This window comes from Anas acuta, chromosome 3, assembly GCF_963932015.1.
Source record: "Anas acuta chromosome 3, bAnaAcu1.1, whole genome shotgun sequence".
NCBI classification, from domain to species: Eukaryota; Metazoa; Chordata; class Aves; order Anseriformes; family Anatidae; genus Anas; species Anas acuta.
Window position 1 is genome coordinate 113,147,287 of NC_088981.1, and position 12,727 is coordinate 113,160,013.

At 42.9% G+C, this 12,727-nt stretch overlaps 1 protein-coding gene and 1 long non-coding RNA gene across 5 annotated transcripts in view; one reads left to right on the plus strand and one right to left on the minus strand.

Moving 5' to 3' along the window:
- Positions 1-60: 60 nt before the first annotated feature.
- The window catches only part of LOC137854864 (uncharacterized), a 17,866-nt gene continuing 5,199 nt past the window's right edge, over positions 61-12,727 (plus strand). The window contains exons 1-4 of one of the 3 annotated variants that reach the window (XR_011095423.1): positions 61-1,472; positions 2,120-2,233; positions 2,702-2,760; positions 8,966-9,089. This is a non-coding gene — a long non-coding RNA (uncharacterized lncRNA). Of the gene's footprint in view, positions 1,473-2,119; positions 2,234-2,701; positions 2,761-5,007; positions 6,061-6,097; positions 6,235-8,965; positions 9,090-12,727 lie in introns of those variants that run through there. The other 2 variants (XR_011095425.1, XR_011095424.1) reach the window with 2 other exon arrangements.
- CYP39A1 (cytochrome P450 family 39 subfamily A member 1) overlaps positions 8,075-12,727 on the minus strand; it is a 26,144-nt gene continuing 21,491 nt past the window's right edge. For both annotated transcript variants that reach the window (XM_068678815.1, XM_068678814.1), the window contains 2 exons: positions 12,595-12,682; positions 8,075-11,531 (listed from right to left, as the gene is read on the minus strand). In XM_068678815.1, the coding sequence (XP_068534916.1) occupies positions 11,473-11,531; positions 12,595-12,682 (147 nt within the window). In that variant the 3' untranslated portion in view covers positions 8,075-11,472. The remainder of the gene's footprint in view (positions 11,532-12,594; positions 12,683-12,727) is intronic.

The window sequence follows — 12,727 nt, forward strand, 5'->3', positions numbered from 1 at the left end:
ACACTAAGAAGAAATGTCTTAAAATCATTCGATTTTCAAGAAGTGAGCAGTCCTTTTACATTTCTGCTCACCGGGATAATCCCAAACTCTTTGGCCAGAAATGGATTATGATTTCTTATGAATGGTCGAGTGCAGAGATTAGAGTGGATAAAGCAAGTCAAATTAATGTTGGCTGTATCAGCATTAGCATACCCCTGATTGTTTCTGTTACTTTTTTAGAATATAAAAACAGTTGGATCCATCTAGCTCTGTATCTTGTCTCTGCATCCAAGAGTGGATGGCTTAGTGAAACAGTGTAAAAATAGACCGTGTATTCTTCTCCTATTTACCTTATAATTTCCCAGCAACTGGTGAGTTAGAGACTTCTGGAACTCCGGGTTGCCTCCAAGCTCCAGTACCTAGTAGCTACCAGTGGCCCTGTCCTCTGAGAATTTGTCTTGTCTCTTTTCTTACCTCTTTTGGGAATTTGCTTTCCACAACGTGCCTTGCCATGGTAATTCTTCACCATGTAAAAACAATTTCAAGCCTGCTTCCTGATTGTTTTGCTAAATGTTCTTTTGTTATGAGAGGCAGTAAAGGAAATGTGTTTTTTAACCATCTCTCCATCATTGTTTTGCAGGTTTTAATTGTATTTCCCTTCAGCTATCTCTTTTTCCAAGCTGACGTGTTTTTCTCTATTTCCTAGATGAAAGCCATTCCATTCTTTATTGCCATTCTTTCTCTTTTCTAAATTTTACCCCCCAAAAGTTTTCTTTAAAATGCTGATCCTACTAAAACGACTTGAATTTAGCTGGAATAGGCAAGAGTGGTGTGGCTGGGGGCCTCAGAAGAACTCTCATCATCTGAGCAATAGGGTCCTGTGACTTTGGGGGTCCCCTCTCCATCTAAGGGGAGAGATCCTAATTCTTAGCCCTCGGTTCGCCTCTCTGACGACTCCCTAGCCCCACACAAATATTTCAGAGCTGTCTGCTTTGACCCCTAGATCTCTTGCAGCAAAAAGCGATAGCTCGAACCAGGCTCCACGCACGGATACTTGGGGTTATTTTTTCACGTGTGCATTGCTTTGCACTTATCACCGCTCAGCTGCATCTGCTGTTTTATCACCCAGACACTCAGTGCAGCGAGACAACATTGCCTCGACACCTCTTCAGCTCCGTTCCGAATATGTGCAGCAAATGCAAAGCAGCTGAGCTACAATGCATTGCAGATGGTTAAAGAAAAATGCATAAAGCTAAGGCCAGCTACCCTTGCCTTGTATCTGCAGAGCAGTCTGCACGGCTGTGGGGGCAAGATGAATGATTCATTGCCACCATGAGAAGTGCCTGCAGAAAGGGAGAGCATCCTTCACTTGCTGTACAGTTTCAGAGCCTGTGATACCCTTGTGCATGATTCTCACGGAGGTGCCGAGAAGCCCACGCTGCTGCTGTGCTCAGGGATGCGGGTTGTCTCCAAATTTCCTACCTGGAGCCCAGGTGAGTGGGAAGAACTTGTGGCCCCGCTCTGTGAACTCCTGAACTCCCAGCACTGCTGTGGGACAGCCCCTGTATCTGGGTCTGTTGCTTCCTAAACCCTCTCTCTGGTAAATCCCTGTTGTTTCGGAGCATCTCCAGGGGCAGACAGAGGTCAGACAGGAGGCTGGTGTGCTCTAGGGCAATGAGAACAGCAAGAAGGAATCTTCATATTTTCCATCCACTTCTGAGAGTGCCTGAAAAAAAAAGGCTTTGTGATTTGACATTGCAAAAATTCCACATCTAACAAAAAAAGTCCCACAAAACAGAGCTTTATTATTTTGCAGCTAGCCCTCAGTTTTGAAGACAACAAAAATGCTATGTCCCAATTTCTGGTTAAGGAATATTTTTAACCAAGAGATGTTTTTTTAGCTTGGATGAATGATAGATCAAGGGGAAAGATGAGTTTCAGCGACTTTTAAAACAATCTCCGTTTCAAGAAAGAAAAAAAACAAAAGGCTTTTGTTCTGTAACAAAAACCATCCTTAGAGTACAAGAAGTACAAGCACAGTTCTTTCTCTCAAACCTGAAATATTACAGCCAGAGAAGGGCATTTTAATTTTGTTGAAACACACGAGGTGTTCACCTGTGGGCTCCCTGTTTCTTTGCAGCTATCATCCCCATACAAAACTGAGGCAGCGCTGTGGGAATTGCTGATCATGTCTACACCTGCTCCCCAAGCTCCGAGCATCTCACGGTGCGAAAGGAGGTGACGAGCTGCAGAGGTAGGATGTTAAGAGATCGCTTTCTTTATTTCTTTAAAAGCCTGTAGTTTCCTCTCGATGCCCTTTCCCCAGTGATCGTCTCTGCGGTGCTACACGAAAAGACCTTGCTGTTTATTTTATAACAGGTTTGCTAAGGCCAAGGCCTGTGTGAGGTACCACACAGACTCAAAAGCAATCTGGGAGTCACAATTCCACGGCACGGGTGATAACATCAGCTCAAATTCCTCACGAATAAACCACATTTTGCTGCCATTTGTTAAGAGAAGCATTTGATTTCTGGGATTTACCCAACGTACAGGAAGCCAAAACATCTGGCTCGTCAAGATGACCATAAGCTTGCAGAGGGAATGACAAAGATGCCAGACGAACAAAACCCAGGAAATAAGCACAGTCTAACCCAGAACATAAGCTCAGGCTCTAAACCTATCGTATCACCTTTCTGCTGCACTGTTTTCTATCTTTTTTTAGACTGAAATTCTCCGGGGAGGAACCTTTACATATCTTAGGACATGCAAAGCGCTGTGACGGTACGTAACAAGCGACTCTTCCCACCTCTCCTGCTATTTCATAGGCTGTGATGAGAATTATTAGAAGTGACTTGCCCATTGTGACCCAAATGGAAATAAAAAAATGCAATGAGCCATAGCTATGTGACCTCAAGCCAAACGCTGCAAACTCGCATACCTAAATATAGACACCTAAATGAATGGCCTGATTTGCAGAGGCACTGTGCAATTCTGGCATTTGTAGGTGCTCTGAAAAATCAGGATGCTTCTGTAGGTATCTAAATATAGACCGAAGTTCTGAATATATTATTCAATCTGCTTCAGAACGTAAACAACAAAGAAAACAAAGGTACTACAAATCCTATTTGTACATGTGCTAATTACCAAGCCACACAGTGTAATCAACTGCAAGACACAATTTAATCCTATAAAGTGAACAGTGTGGTAATTATTGTTTATTAATTGTAGAGAAGGAACCCTAGGATATTTAGGAACTCTAGTTGTGAAGCACTGCCAGACAGGTTTGATAGAGAAGTCCTTTGTGTCTTCGTTTTTAATTCATCTTTGTCCCTAATTACAGAGATGAGCTTCAAAATGCCAGATTAAGGAGGTTTTGGTTTTTATATTGTGAGATCATAAAACAATTATTTACATTTAATTCGCTGAAAGAGGGATTGATGGTCTTAAAGGGGGGTGGTTTCCTTCTCTTTCTGAAGCTTCATTCGTTATTCTGACACCTTTAGGCAACTGTTGAAGACGTAATTATAGCATTGGAAGCAGAGGAGTGCGAATAATGAGTTATTAGTCAGCAAATAACACCACACAGAATTCAGTTAACAGAAAATAAGCCGCCCAAGTAGATAAGTAACAACCGAGACTATATTTTTGTTCCTGAACTGTGAAGAGAAGTAAAGACTTAGTGCCTTTCTCAACACTTTTACTAAGACATGTTTTGGTTCGACACTCGATGTAACATGTGTCGTGTGACAAAGCTGCAGGAGAGGCAGCCAGTCCTTCCAGGCACTATGGTTTGCCAGTCTTACCCCTTTCAATGTTGCACTCTGAAAATCTTGGAGGAAAGGGTAAGCTGGGCGAAAAAGGGGTGAAAAAAGAGCACTAATGAAGCTTGTGGGAAGGAAAGAAACAACGAGGGGAAGCTAAAAGGGAAGGGAGAGAATAAGCAGGGCCTCTAGGCTAGCTTCTACCTTGGGGCTGCTCCAGTGCCAGCTCTGGGATGAAACCTGCTGTGAATTTGTCACATAAATATGCTTGCAGAAGGAGCCCATGCTAGAGAGGATGCCATACATCTAGTGTGGTGCTGACAACGGGACAGCTCCAGCCCACTGTGCCCAGTTTCCACCTTCCACCACCTCCCAAAGATGCCGGTGCCGTTCTGTCTCCCTGTGGAGGGATAAATTATCTTGTCATGGGCAGATCCGTGCTGGCAGGTGTGGCAGCTCAGGGCAGATGCTTTAGTGATTGCAGCTCTTGCTTTGTTCTCTCACTTGGATTTGTCCAGGCTTAGGGGTATGTAGAGAACTCGTTTCCTGCTCGTTCCTAAAGACCCCTGTGCCGACCTGTGCGAAATCACAGAATCACAGAATTTCTAGGTTGGAAGAGATCTCAAGATCATCGAGTCCAACCTCTGACCTAACACTAACCAGTCCTCCACTAAACCATATCCCTAAGCTCTACATCTAAACGTCTTTTAAAGACTTCCAGGGATGGTGACTCCACCACCTCCCTGGGCAGCCCATTCCAATGCCTCACAACCCTTTCGGTAAAGAAGTTCTTCCTAACATCCAACCTAAAACTCCCCTGGTGCAACTTTAGCCCATTTCCCCTCGTCCTGTCACCAGGCACGTGGGAGAACAGACCAACCCCCACCTCGCTACAGCCTCCTTTAAGGTACCTGTAGAGAGCGATAAGGTCGCCCCTGAGCCTCCTTTTCTCCAGGAGGTCGCCCCTGAGCCTCCTTTTCTCCAGGAAATGCATGCCTGCAAAACCTCTGAACCCGATGGAAAGGCCAAAGTCTCTAAGAAAAGATTAGCCCAAACAGCAGGGCTGGATTTGTTGATTAATGCCTGAAGGACAGAACATGACCATCTCCTGGTGATTCGGGTCTTCTTTCAGGTATTTTAAGGAACAACCAGAATGTTTTGATGAGACTGGCTTTTAATGAAGTGCTACTTGATTTAAGTTCACGGTCAGCGAAGACCGGTTGCCAGGCTTTCAGACAGTAAAACATCCTTTGGTTTATTTTTTCAGAAAAAAAAAGGGAACTTCAAGCCTCAGTTTAAATGCCTGAAAGCACTCTTGTCATCGTCCTTTTATATCTGTGTATTACTCCAGTTCTGTAAACAAGCTTAAAATAGTCAACGGTAATACCAAGATTCGGACAGAGGAAGAGCACCAAAGGCAGCATCTTCAGCGGTGATGAATTACCTGACGTGTACGACTCCCTCACACCATGCTTTGTGTCTTGCAATGCTCAACTACTCGTTTACCCCTGGGAATGACGCCCAGGTGGCTGTGCCATGATGCTGGCAAACATTTCATACCAAAACATTTTCTTTTGGTATCAAGTAAACGGAAGGAGCCACTTAATGCTCTTCTGAGCGATGATGGTTTTCAGAACTGGGATGGGATTAAAAGGTCAATGCCTTGCAATTGCCTCTGGATCTGTGTCAGCAGTAACAAAGACCAACATTATGAAACTTATATTTAGTGGAAGAGAGTCATGTCCACTTACGATGGAGATCTTTGGCATGAAAAAGAGTAACAAAGTCCTATCTTCAGCCTGGAACACGCTTTACGAGTGCAAGACCCCATAACTAAAGGAGACTGGAAATACCGTGCTGAGGGTATTCCTCAGAGCCTCGTTTGGCACTTATTTGGGTCAGATCCATGACAGGACCCAAGAAAAATTGAATGCCAAATCTTGCCACTCCCTAATCACACTCTGCAAAGAACAAGATCCTCTGTAGCCTTAGGCTTCTTTAGCCAGCTGTGATTACCTGATCTAAACTGTCTGCTAAACACTGCCTTGTCTGACCGGTATCATACCCTCAGGAAAGATGTTTTCTGCCTTTGTAAACTCTTTAACAGATGCTTTATGGCAGTGGACTGCCTGTATAGAGAATTCAGGTCTTCAGAATGTTCTGATTTGTGTTTTGCAGACCCCTCAGGTTGCCTTTCCTGCCTCTCTCCACCCCAGGTGTGCAGAGATGGCAGATCAGAAGCTTTTGTTTCAGAGAAACGCACAACTTTGTTTTCAGAACTATTAATATAGAAATGTAATTTCAGTCCTCGGATAACACAGCTCCCTTTTCTGACCTGCATTTTTACCGCATTTCAGGTGGAAATCTGCTAGATTTCACTTCGACCCGCTGCAGAAAGGTACAGCAAGCTCCAAAGGGCCATCCATTACTGAACTTCATTTTCCTCAGGAATAGGGGAAATGTCTATCAGTAGATGTTATAGCTCCTCTCCAGCACAGGACTTCTTGTCTTCATGTCCAAAACCCACGTCATCCCTTTCAGGGGTAATATCCCATTGCAGCTCAGGCCCAGTTGCTTGTTCATTTGCCACAACTCCTCCGTCCTCACTTGTCTTTTTCAAAGCTGCAAAGATTTAACAGTTGCACATTAAACTCTTTCAATATTTGTTGGTACTTGGGAAGGATGATACACAGCAAAGCCAGCACACAAGTAGAAAAGCCTGATAGAACTTGAAGTTCGAGTACAAATGTAGTTATTTTCTCACAGGCAGCTCTAGACATCCTTCTGGATTGCTCCTACCAAGTGGTTGGCTTTATCACAGCATTTTTACTTAACAAGAAATGTGCCCAAAGCCTTGAGTTTCCAAGCTTTGCGTGAAACACAAAATATTTCTGAAGATTCTGGGATACAGCTGTTACATCAACATCTTCAAAAGCGTGAACCAAGATATTTCAAGTATTTCTTATGAATGTTTTGACTGCAGCTCTACAAAGAATGTGGTTTCTCAGTCACACAACTGTGACAGTTCCCATTCAGAGAAGCGCGTAGCTTACCCCAATTCTTGCAGCCAGCCATCGCTAGCAATAAGCGGGCTCTGATGAGTGTGAGTAATACTTACAATTTTTAATTCACAGAGTTTGCAGCAGCGGGTAATTATCATTATTACCCCAGTTTACAGATGAAAAAACTGAGTCACTGAGAGATGAAGTGATTCGCCCAAATCGCGCACTGAGTCAATAGCAGAGCTGGGAATAGAACGCAGAATTCCCTGCCTCATCCATCGGAGCCCTCAGATAATATCATTTTATAAATGCTCTATCTTTGTAAAGACTTCGGTGCTATAATTATCTTCCCGGGACTCTCATGGAAACAAGATATTTATAACTCCATTAAGCCTTTCCTAGTAATTTTATGATCAAAGTGAAAAAAAAATAAATCATCTTGTGCCAATCAGTCGCACGTTCAATGTCATTCAGAATGGCTACATGATGAAAGCTTCTCCTTGGTTGTTTCAATTAAACGCTTGCTATCTGCTGAATGCCTTTCCTGTGTCTAATTCCCTTCCACTGCATACCAGTGGAGAGGAAATATTTTTTGCCATGTGATGAGCCACACATTTAGAATGTACCAAATAACTGGGAAAGATGCTTGCTGCCCATTAAGCCTACTGGTTTATACTATAAATGTTTTTTAGAAGAAAATGTTTTTCCTAGAAGTGCTTAACGTTTGCCAGTTTCCCCTAACATGAGCAAAGCTACCCCAGTATTCCCACTTATGCTTGATTATCTGAAAAAGTACAACAGCGATGCCAAGACTAACTGTAAAAACTGGTGAGCAACAAAGGCAACAGGACTGTGGCTTAGCAAAGCACTTAAGCATGTGCTTAAATTAAAATCCAGTCTCACTCTGCAAACCAATCATTTGCTTAAAGCAAAATAAATGCTTGGGTTTTGCTTGGCACAGCACTTAAGCACACTGCAGAACCGGAGCCATCAAATTAATTTCTGTTTGAAAGGAAGTCATTATTTTTAGCTTAGCTCTCAATAGCTCCAGCCATATCTTTTGGTCCCCAAGTATCTATTTTGAGGAGATGTATGTGCTAAGCCTAAACCTCTGGTTTCTGTGACAATCAGCAGCACAGAAACGACTGAATGCCATTAGTAGTGCAAAGAAAGAGCCCACTTGAAATACTTGACTGCTAAGCACAGATGAGAGGGGCCTCCAGTGAGGCTCATTAGAGGGAAGACATAAAAGAAGGCGCGATTATTCTGGGAGGTGGCTGCTGATACGGAGGGTTATCTGTTCGCTCTGTGACTGAAGAAGATTCACTTGGAGTAGGTCAACGATTTTAATGGAGAATGTTTTGATGAGTCTTCTGTCAAATAGTATATTTCCACAGGAAATTTATGATTTCAGTGAAGATGTTTCTACTTGCCTCAAAAACATCAAAAAAAAGGGGGTTTCTGCAATGCGGTTATTTTCTGAGTTTTGTTTTGTTTTCAGAAACTCTTAAATACCTAACAAAGTACAAAAAGTGTTTAAGGAAACTCAGTGTAAAATAGTTTTTTATTTTTCACTTCTTGTAACTGCAGATTTTCTCTCTTAGAAACAGGAATTACTTATTCCAATATAAATTAATACCAACATATAGTCTTGGCCAGCCCAGGGTGTGGGCTTTGCTCAGACAGATACGGCGTATGGCATGTCTGAGGCGGAATAACTGCATTTTCAAAGATACCATGGCCTCTGCGTTCCCTTTAACATCCATACTTCATACAGAAGTATGAAGAAACACAAAGGAGAAATACAAAGATAGGTGAAAATACATCTCGTTCTCTGTGGGTTTAAAAATCTCCTGTTTCTTAACCCTAGTGGTAGTGGTATGAATAAGAAGCTCCTTGTGACTCCTACCGGTAAGAAGAAAAGCCTTCTAACAGTAGGAATAGCCAGGTAAGAGCACAAATCACCTGTGGAACTTGAGCGTTGTCATTTTTAAAACCAGACTGGACAAGCACTTGAAGAATTTAGAAACCATTCACCCAATCCTGAGTAGAGCAGAGTGATGACCTTTTAATAGCATTTAACCCTGTCCCAGGGGTAAAGTGCTATCCCTCCCTCCCCCAGAAGCTTCTGAATTATTTCCAGGTAGAAGACCCCATATAGCTCTATCACCTGACTACCACATTGCTTTACTAATCCGTCTCACATGCTTTTTTTCTACCTAGGAAAGTATGGCAAGTACACGGAGCTGTCATCCACAACACAGCAGGCAGGCAGCAGTGGGATTCCAGAGTCAAAGCCACTTCTCTTCGCGTGCTTCTTTGGTATCTTTCCAGGTGTCAAGTGCAGGTAGTGCTCCTTTCCTCTCAAAAGCCTAAACTTGGGAAAAAAAAAAAAAAAAGAGAGAGAAAAAAAAAAGCCCTGCCTTCACAGACAGTTATTTTCATAACTGATTATGGCCTGCTAGGGAGTTGCTAAATCTGGCAGCCTGACAGAAGCGAGGCTGCTGCAGCTCCGTGCCCGCAGGTCCAGCCAGGACAGGCTGAGCGGGCATTTCCCGGAGGCACACGCACAAACCCGTGTGTAACGAGTACAGATGCTGATGGCCATACACATCAACACGGGCAGAAACACGCAGCATTCCCACAACTAGCACCGTTAGCCTCATCCTGCTCCCCTCCCTGGCAGATTGGGGTGCAGGTCTGTGAGTACAAAATATATCTATGAACATCTATTTACAACACAGATCCCTCCAGTTGCTGGTCCTGAATCCTCACTCTCCCTCGTTGCCTCGGTCCTTCCAGAGGTCAACTCCTTCTGGCTCACCCCTAGAGCCACTCCAGCTACTTGCCAGCTTGGCAGGCTTGATTCTTGCTGCACTGATCAGGACCAGGGCATAGCCAGACAAAACTAACAGTCGGAAGCCTGTTCACGTGCAACCAACTCTTTTCATCCCTTTATCCCTTCATTTTCCCACATTTATTCCTCCCAAAAGCATCCAGACCCCTTCCTTTGCCCACCTTTGGTTCCTCCCATCAATATCCCACAAGAATTCCTGTGCAATTTAGATGCTCCTCTTGGTGCCCATGGGAGTCACCTCTGGACACAGGGCTTCAGGTGCCTTTTATTCAGTATAACCAAATTGATGCTGACCTTCAGGTCATACTTCCCTTTAGGGACCTTTGACTTTAGTCAAATTTGCCATCAGAGAATTTTGGTTTTTTGAGTTAATCCCTCTTGGGAAAAAACAAAAAACAAACAAAAAAAACCACAAATACAGTATATGGAAAAAATGAAAAGAAGTGCACATTGAAAATAGTTGCTTAGATTTGCAAATCCACAAGATACCTGGGCAGATATTGTGGACATCTCCAAATGTTAAAATTAAAACACATACTTTTGGGTAATGACCATAGATGAAAACCAAGGGAATAGTTCTCAGTTACCAGAGCAATTCTGAAACAGCAGTTAAGAGTGCAGCTCCTGCAGAGTTAAGCACTATAAGCCAAATTAGATATTGGATGAATCGTTTTCCAGACACATAAATCATTAAAGTTTGTTAAATTGTCGTGTCTGTAGTTGAGATAAGCCAATCATTGAATGACTTATACGAGTTATTTTCCTATGGATGTTATTCTCATAGTTTTAAGTGTTTCTGAAAGTCCATTTGTGTTTTTTTTACAAATATTTCTCAAATGATGAATAATCTTCAAAGACTAAAAATACATGCCCGCTATTATTGTATATGAAATCTGACAGCAGTTAAAGTGTTGGTATCTGAACTTATTTGACAGCTTCCTTGAACAACTTTTACTAGGTGTTCTTTATAGGATTACATCTTTTTAGATTTCTGCAAGTTTGTCTGTTAAGTCATGTTAAAGGTAAAAATGTTTTAGAGCTCACACAAGCGATCTGATGAACAGTGATGGCTTTTCTTGCAATCTCTGCACTTGAGAACCAAGCATCATGATCAAGCTTTCATTGCATATTTACGGAAGGTCCATTCCTGAATCCTGTGGAGCAATAAAGCTCAGTGAAATGTTAGGTGTTCCAGTGGAACAACACCTCAGGTATTTGTCATGCTTGACATTTTTCTGTTATTAATGCATTTTATTTGCAATACGTTGGCCCCAATTGTAGGCAGGGTAGACCAGATCCTCCATGACCTACACAAGCAACAGGACTTAAGTGATGCTACTTTATGGTGGCCAAGGATCTGATCGAGAGGTCTCTGCTCAGCACCTTCATGGCTTTTGGGCACAGCAAAGCCTGGGAACCACAGTTACCACTGATTTCTTAGCCTGCTGCATCACCTTCACCTTGGCTTGAAGAAACCCACAGGAAGCAGTGACCTGGCACAAGGGACCAGTTTTTCTCTTGGTTCTAACAAAACCTCCATGCTGGATTTCCAGATGTAGCCGCTTTTTGTCCTGAATGTTTGCTGAGTGAGTTTAGCGTATCAGTTAGACTACCAAAGAATGCAAGTAATTAGGCCCACAAATTCCAAATGCAGCAGAGCTTGATTTTTAAATACCAGGAGGCAGGCAATCAGGAAGAAGAGGCCAGATATGACTGTACTGTCATGGCATACACAGAGTATGTACAGCATTCAAAATTGAAATTGAGAACTTTTATGGCAGAGAACCTATTTGAACATGGAGGGCAGAGAAGCAGCTCAGTGGGGCTGACAAAGCGAGGTGAGTTAGTACTGGGCCGCTCTCATTCCCGGCATTTATACTGGACCCGGAATGGTGCCATGGGTTGCTGTGTCCCCACCAAATGTAGAGGGCTCTGCAAAAAGAGGATCAGTAAAAACATCAAGTTAGTTCAGTTAAAGGAGCCATCATCTTGTTTTAATATTAAGATATTACCATATTCTTGGAGCTTTGGCCTCAAAGAGTCAAGACCAAATACTGAGAATATTTCTTGGCTTTGCAGAAGCCACTCGTTAACTTTTATTCCACTTCCTCTGACAGAGGATGACACATGAGATCTTAAGAAACTCTAATGGTTTGGGATATCTTCACCAGCATAATTGCCTGTGGGTGCAGACCCAATTTACAAACAACTCCACTGAGAGCTGGGATGGCAACACACCACCAGTAAGGATGAGGCAACCTTCCACCCTGTTCTGGTGGGAATGTGAGATCAACCTCTCTTCAAGAATTCCTCAACTTTTAGCCCAAAGGGCAATGCTAACAAAGCCCAGACCACTCTTAACTTCTCTCTCTTCTCCCTGGCAGTTTAGCTACAGGGCACGCGTGTCATGCTTAGGCTGTGACAGCAGACACGTTCATTCCACAGCACTTCGTGTTTGTGAGGAACCACAAGTTTTGGAAAGTGGAAAGGACACTTTGCAAATGGGATAAGAAATTACTGCTGAGTGACCACGCCACTCTCTCTTAATGGTAAAACCTCTCTGTGTTGCATTTGCTCCTTCAGCCCTACCCTAATCGTTTTTCTTCCACCACTCAATATGTAACGGAAGAGCACTGAGAATGCTGCATCTGCTTTCACGCCTGCTTCACGTATTAATAATCCAGTTCCATATTCATTGGTTTTGTGAATAGCAGAAAGTAATTATAAAACCTCTTGTAATGTTTAGGCAATGATGAGACAAAACAATCTCAGGGGTGCATTCTTGTACAGACAGCACAGCCCCATTAGATCACTGGAGTTACTCTGGGTTTTCTGAGTAAAAGTGAAGATCAAATTATTTCTTACATGTTTTTAAATGCTTCTCTCAGCATTTTGCTTCAGTATAAATAAGCAGTTAAGAATGGCTGTTCAGCTGAGCACGGTGAATGAAGGATATAAAGGTGTGGAATGCTAAATAAATGCACAGATCTTTTACCTCCTTTGGTACCGCATCCAAAAGCACAAATTCGTATTTGTACAGGAACAGCACAACGAACAACTGGATTTCCATGATAGCAAACCACCTGCAAGAAAAGAGAGAAAGATGTTCGATATCCAGCCTGATGATC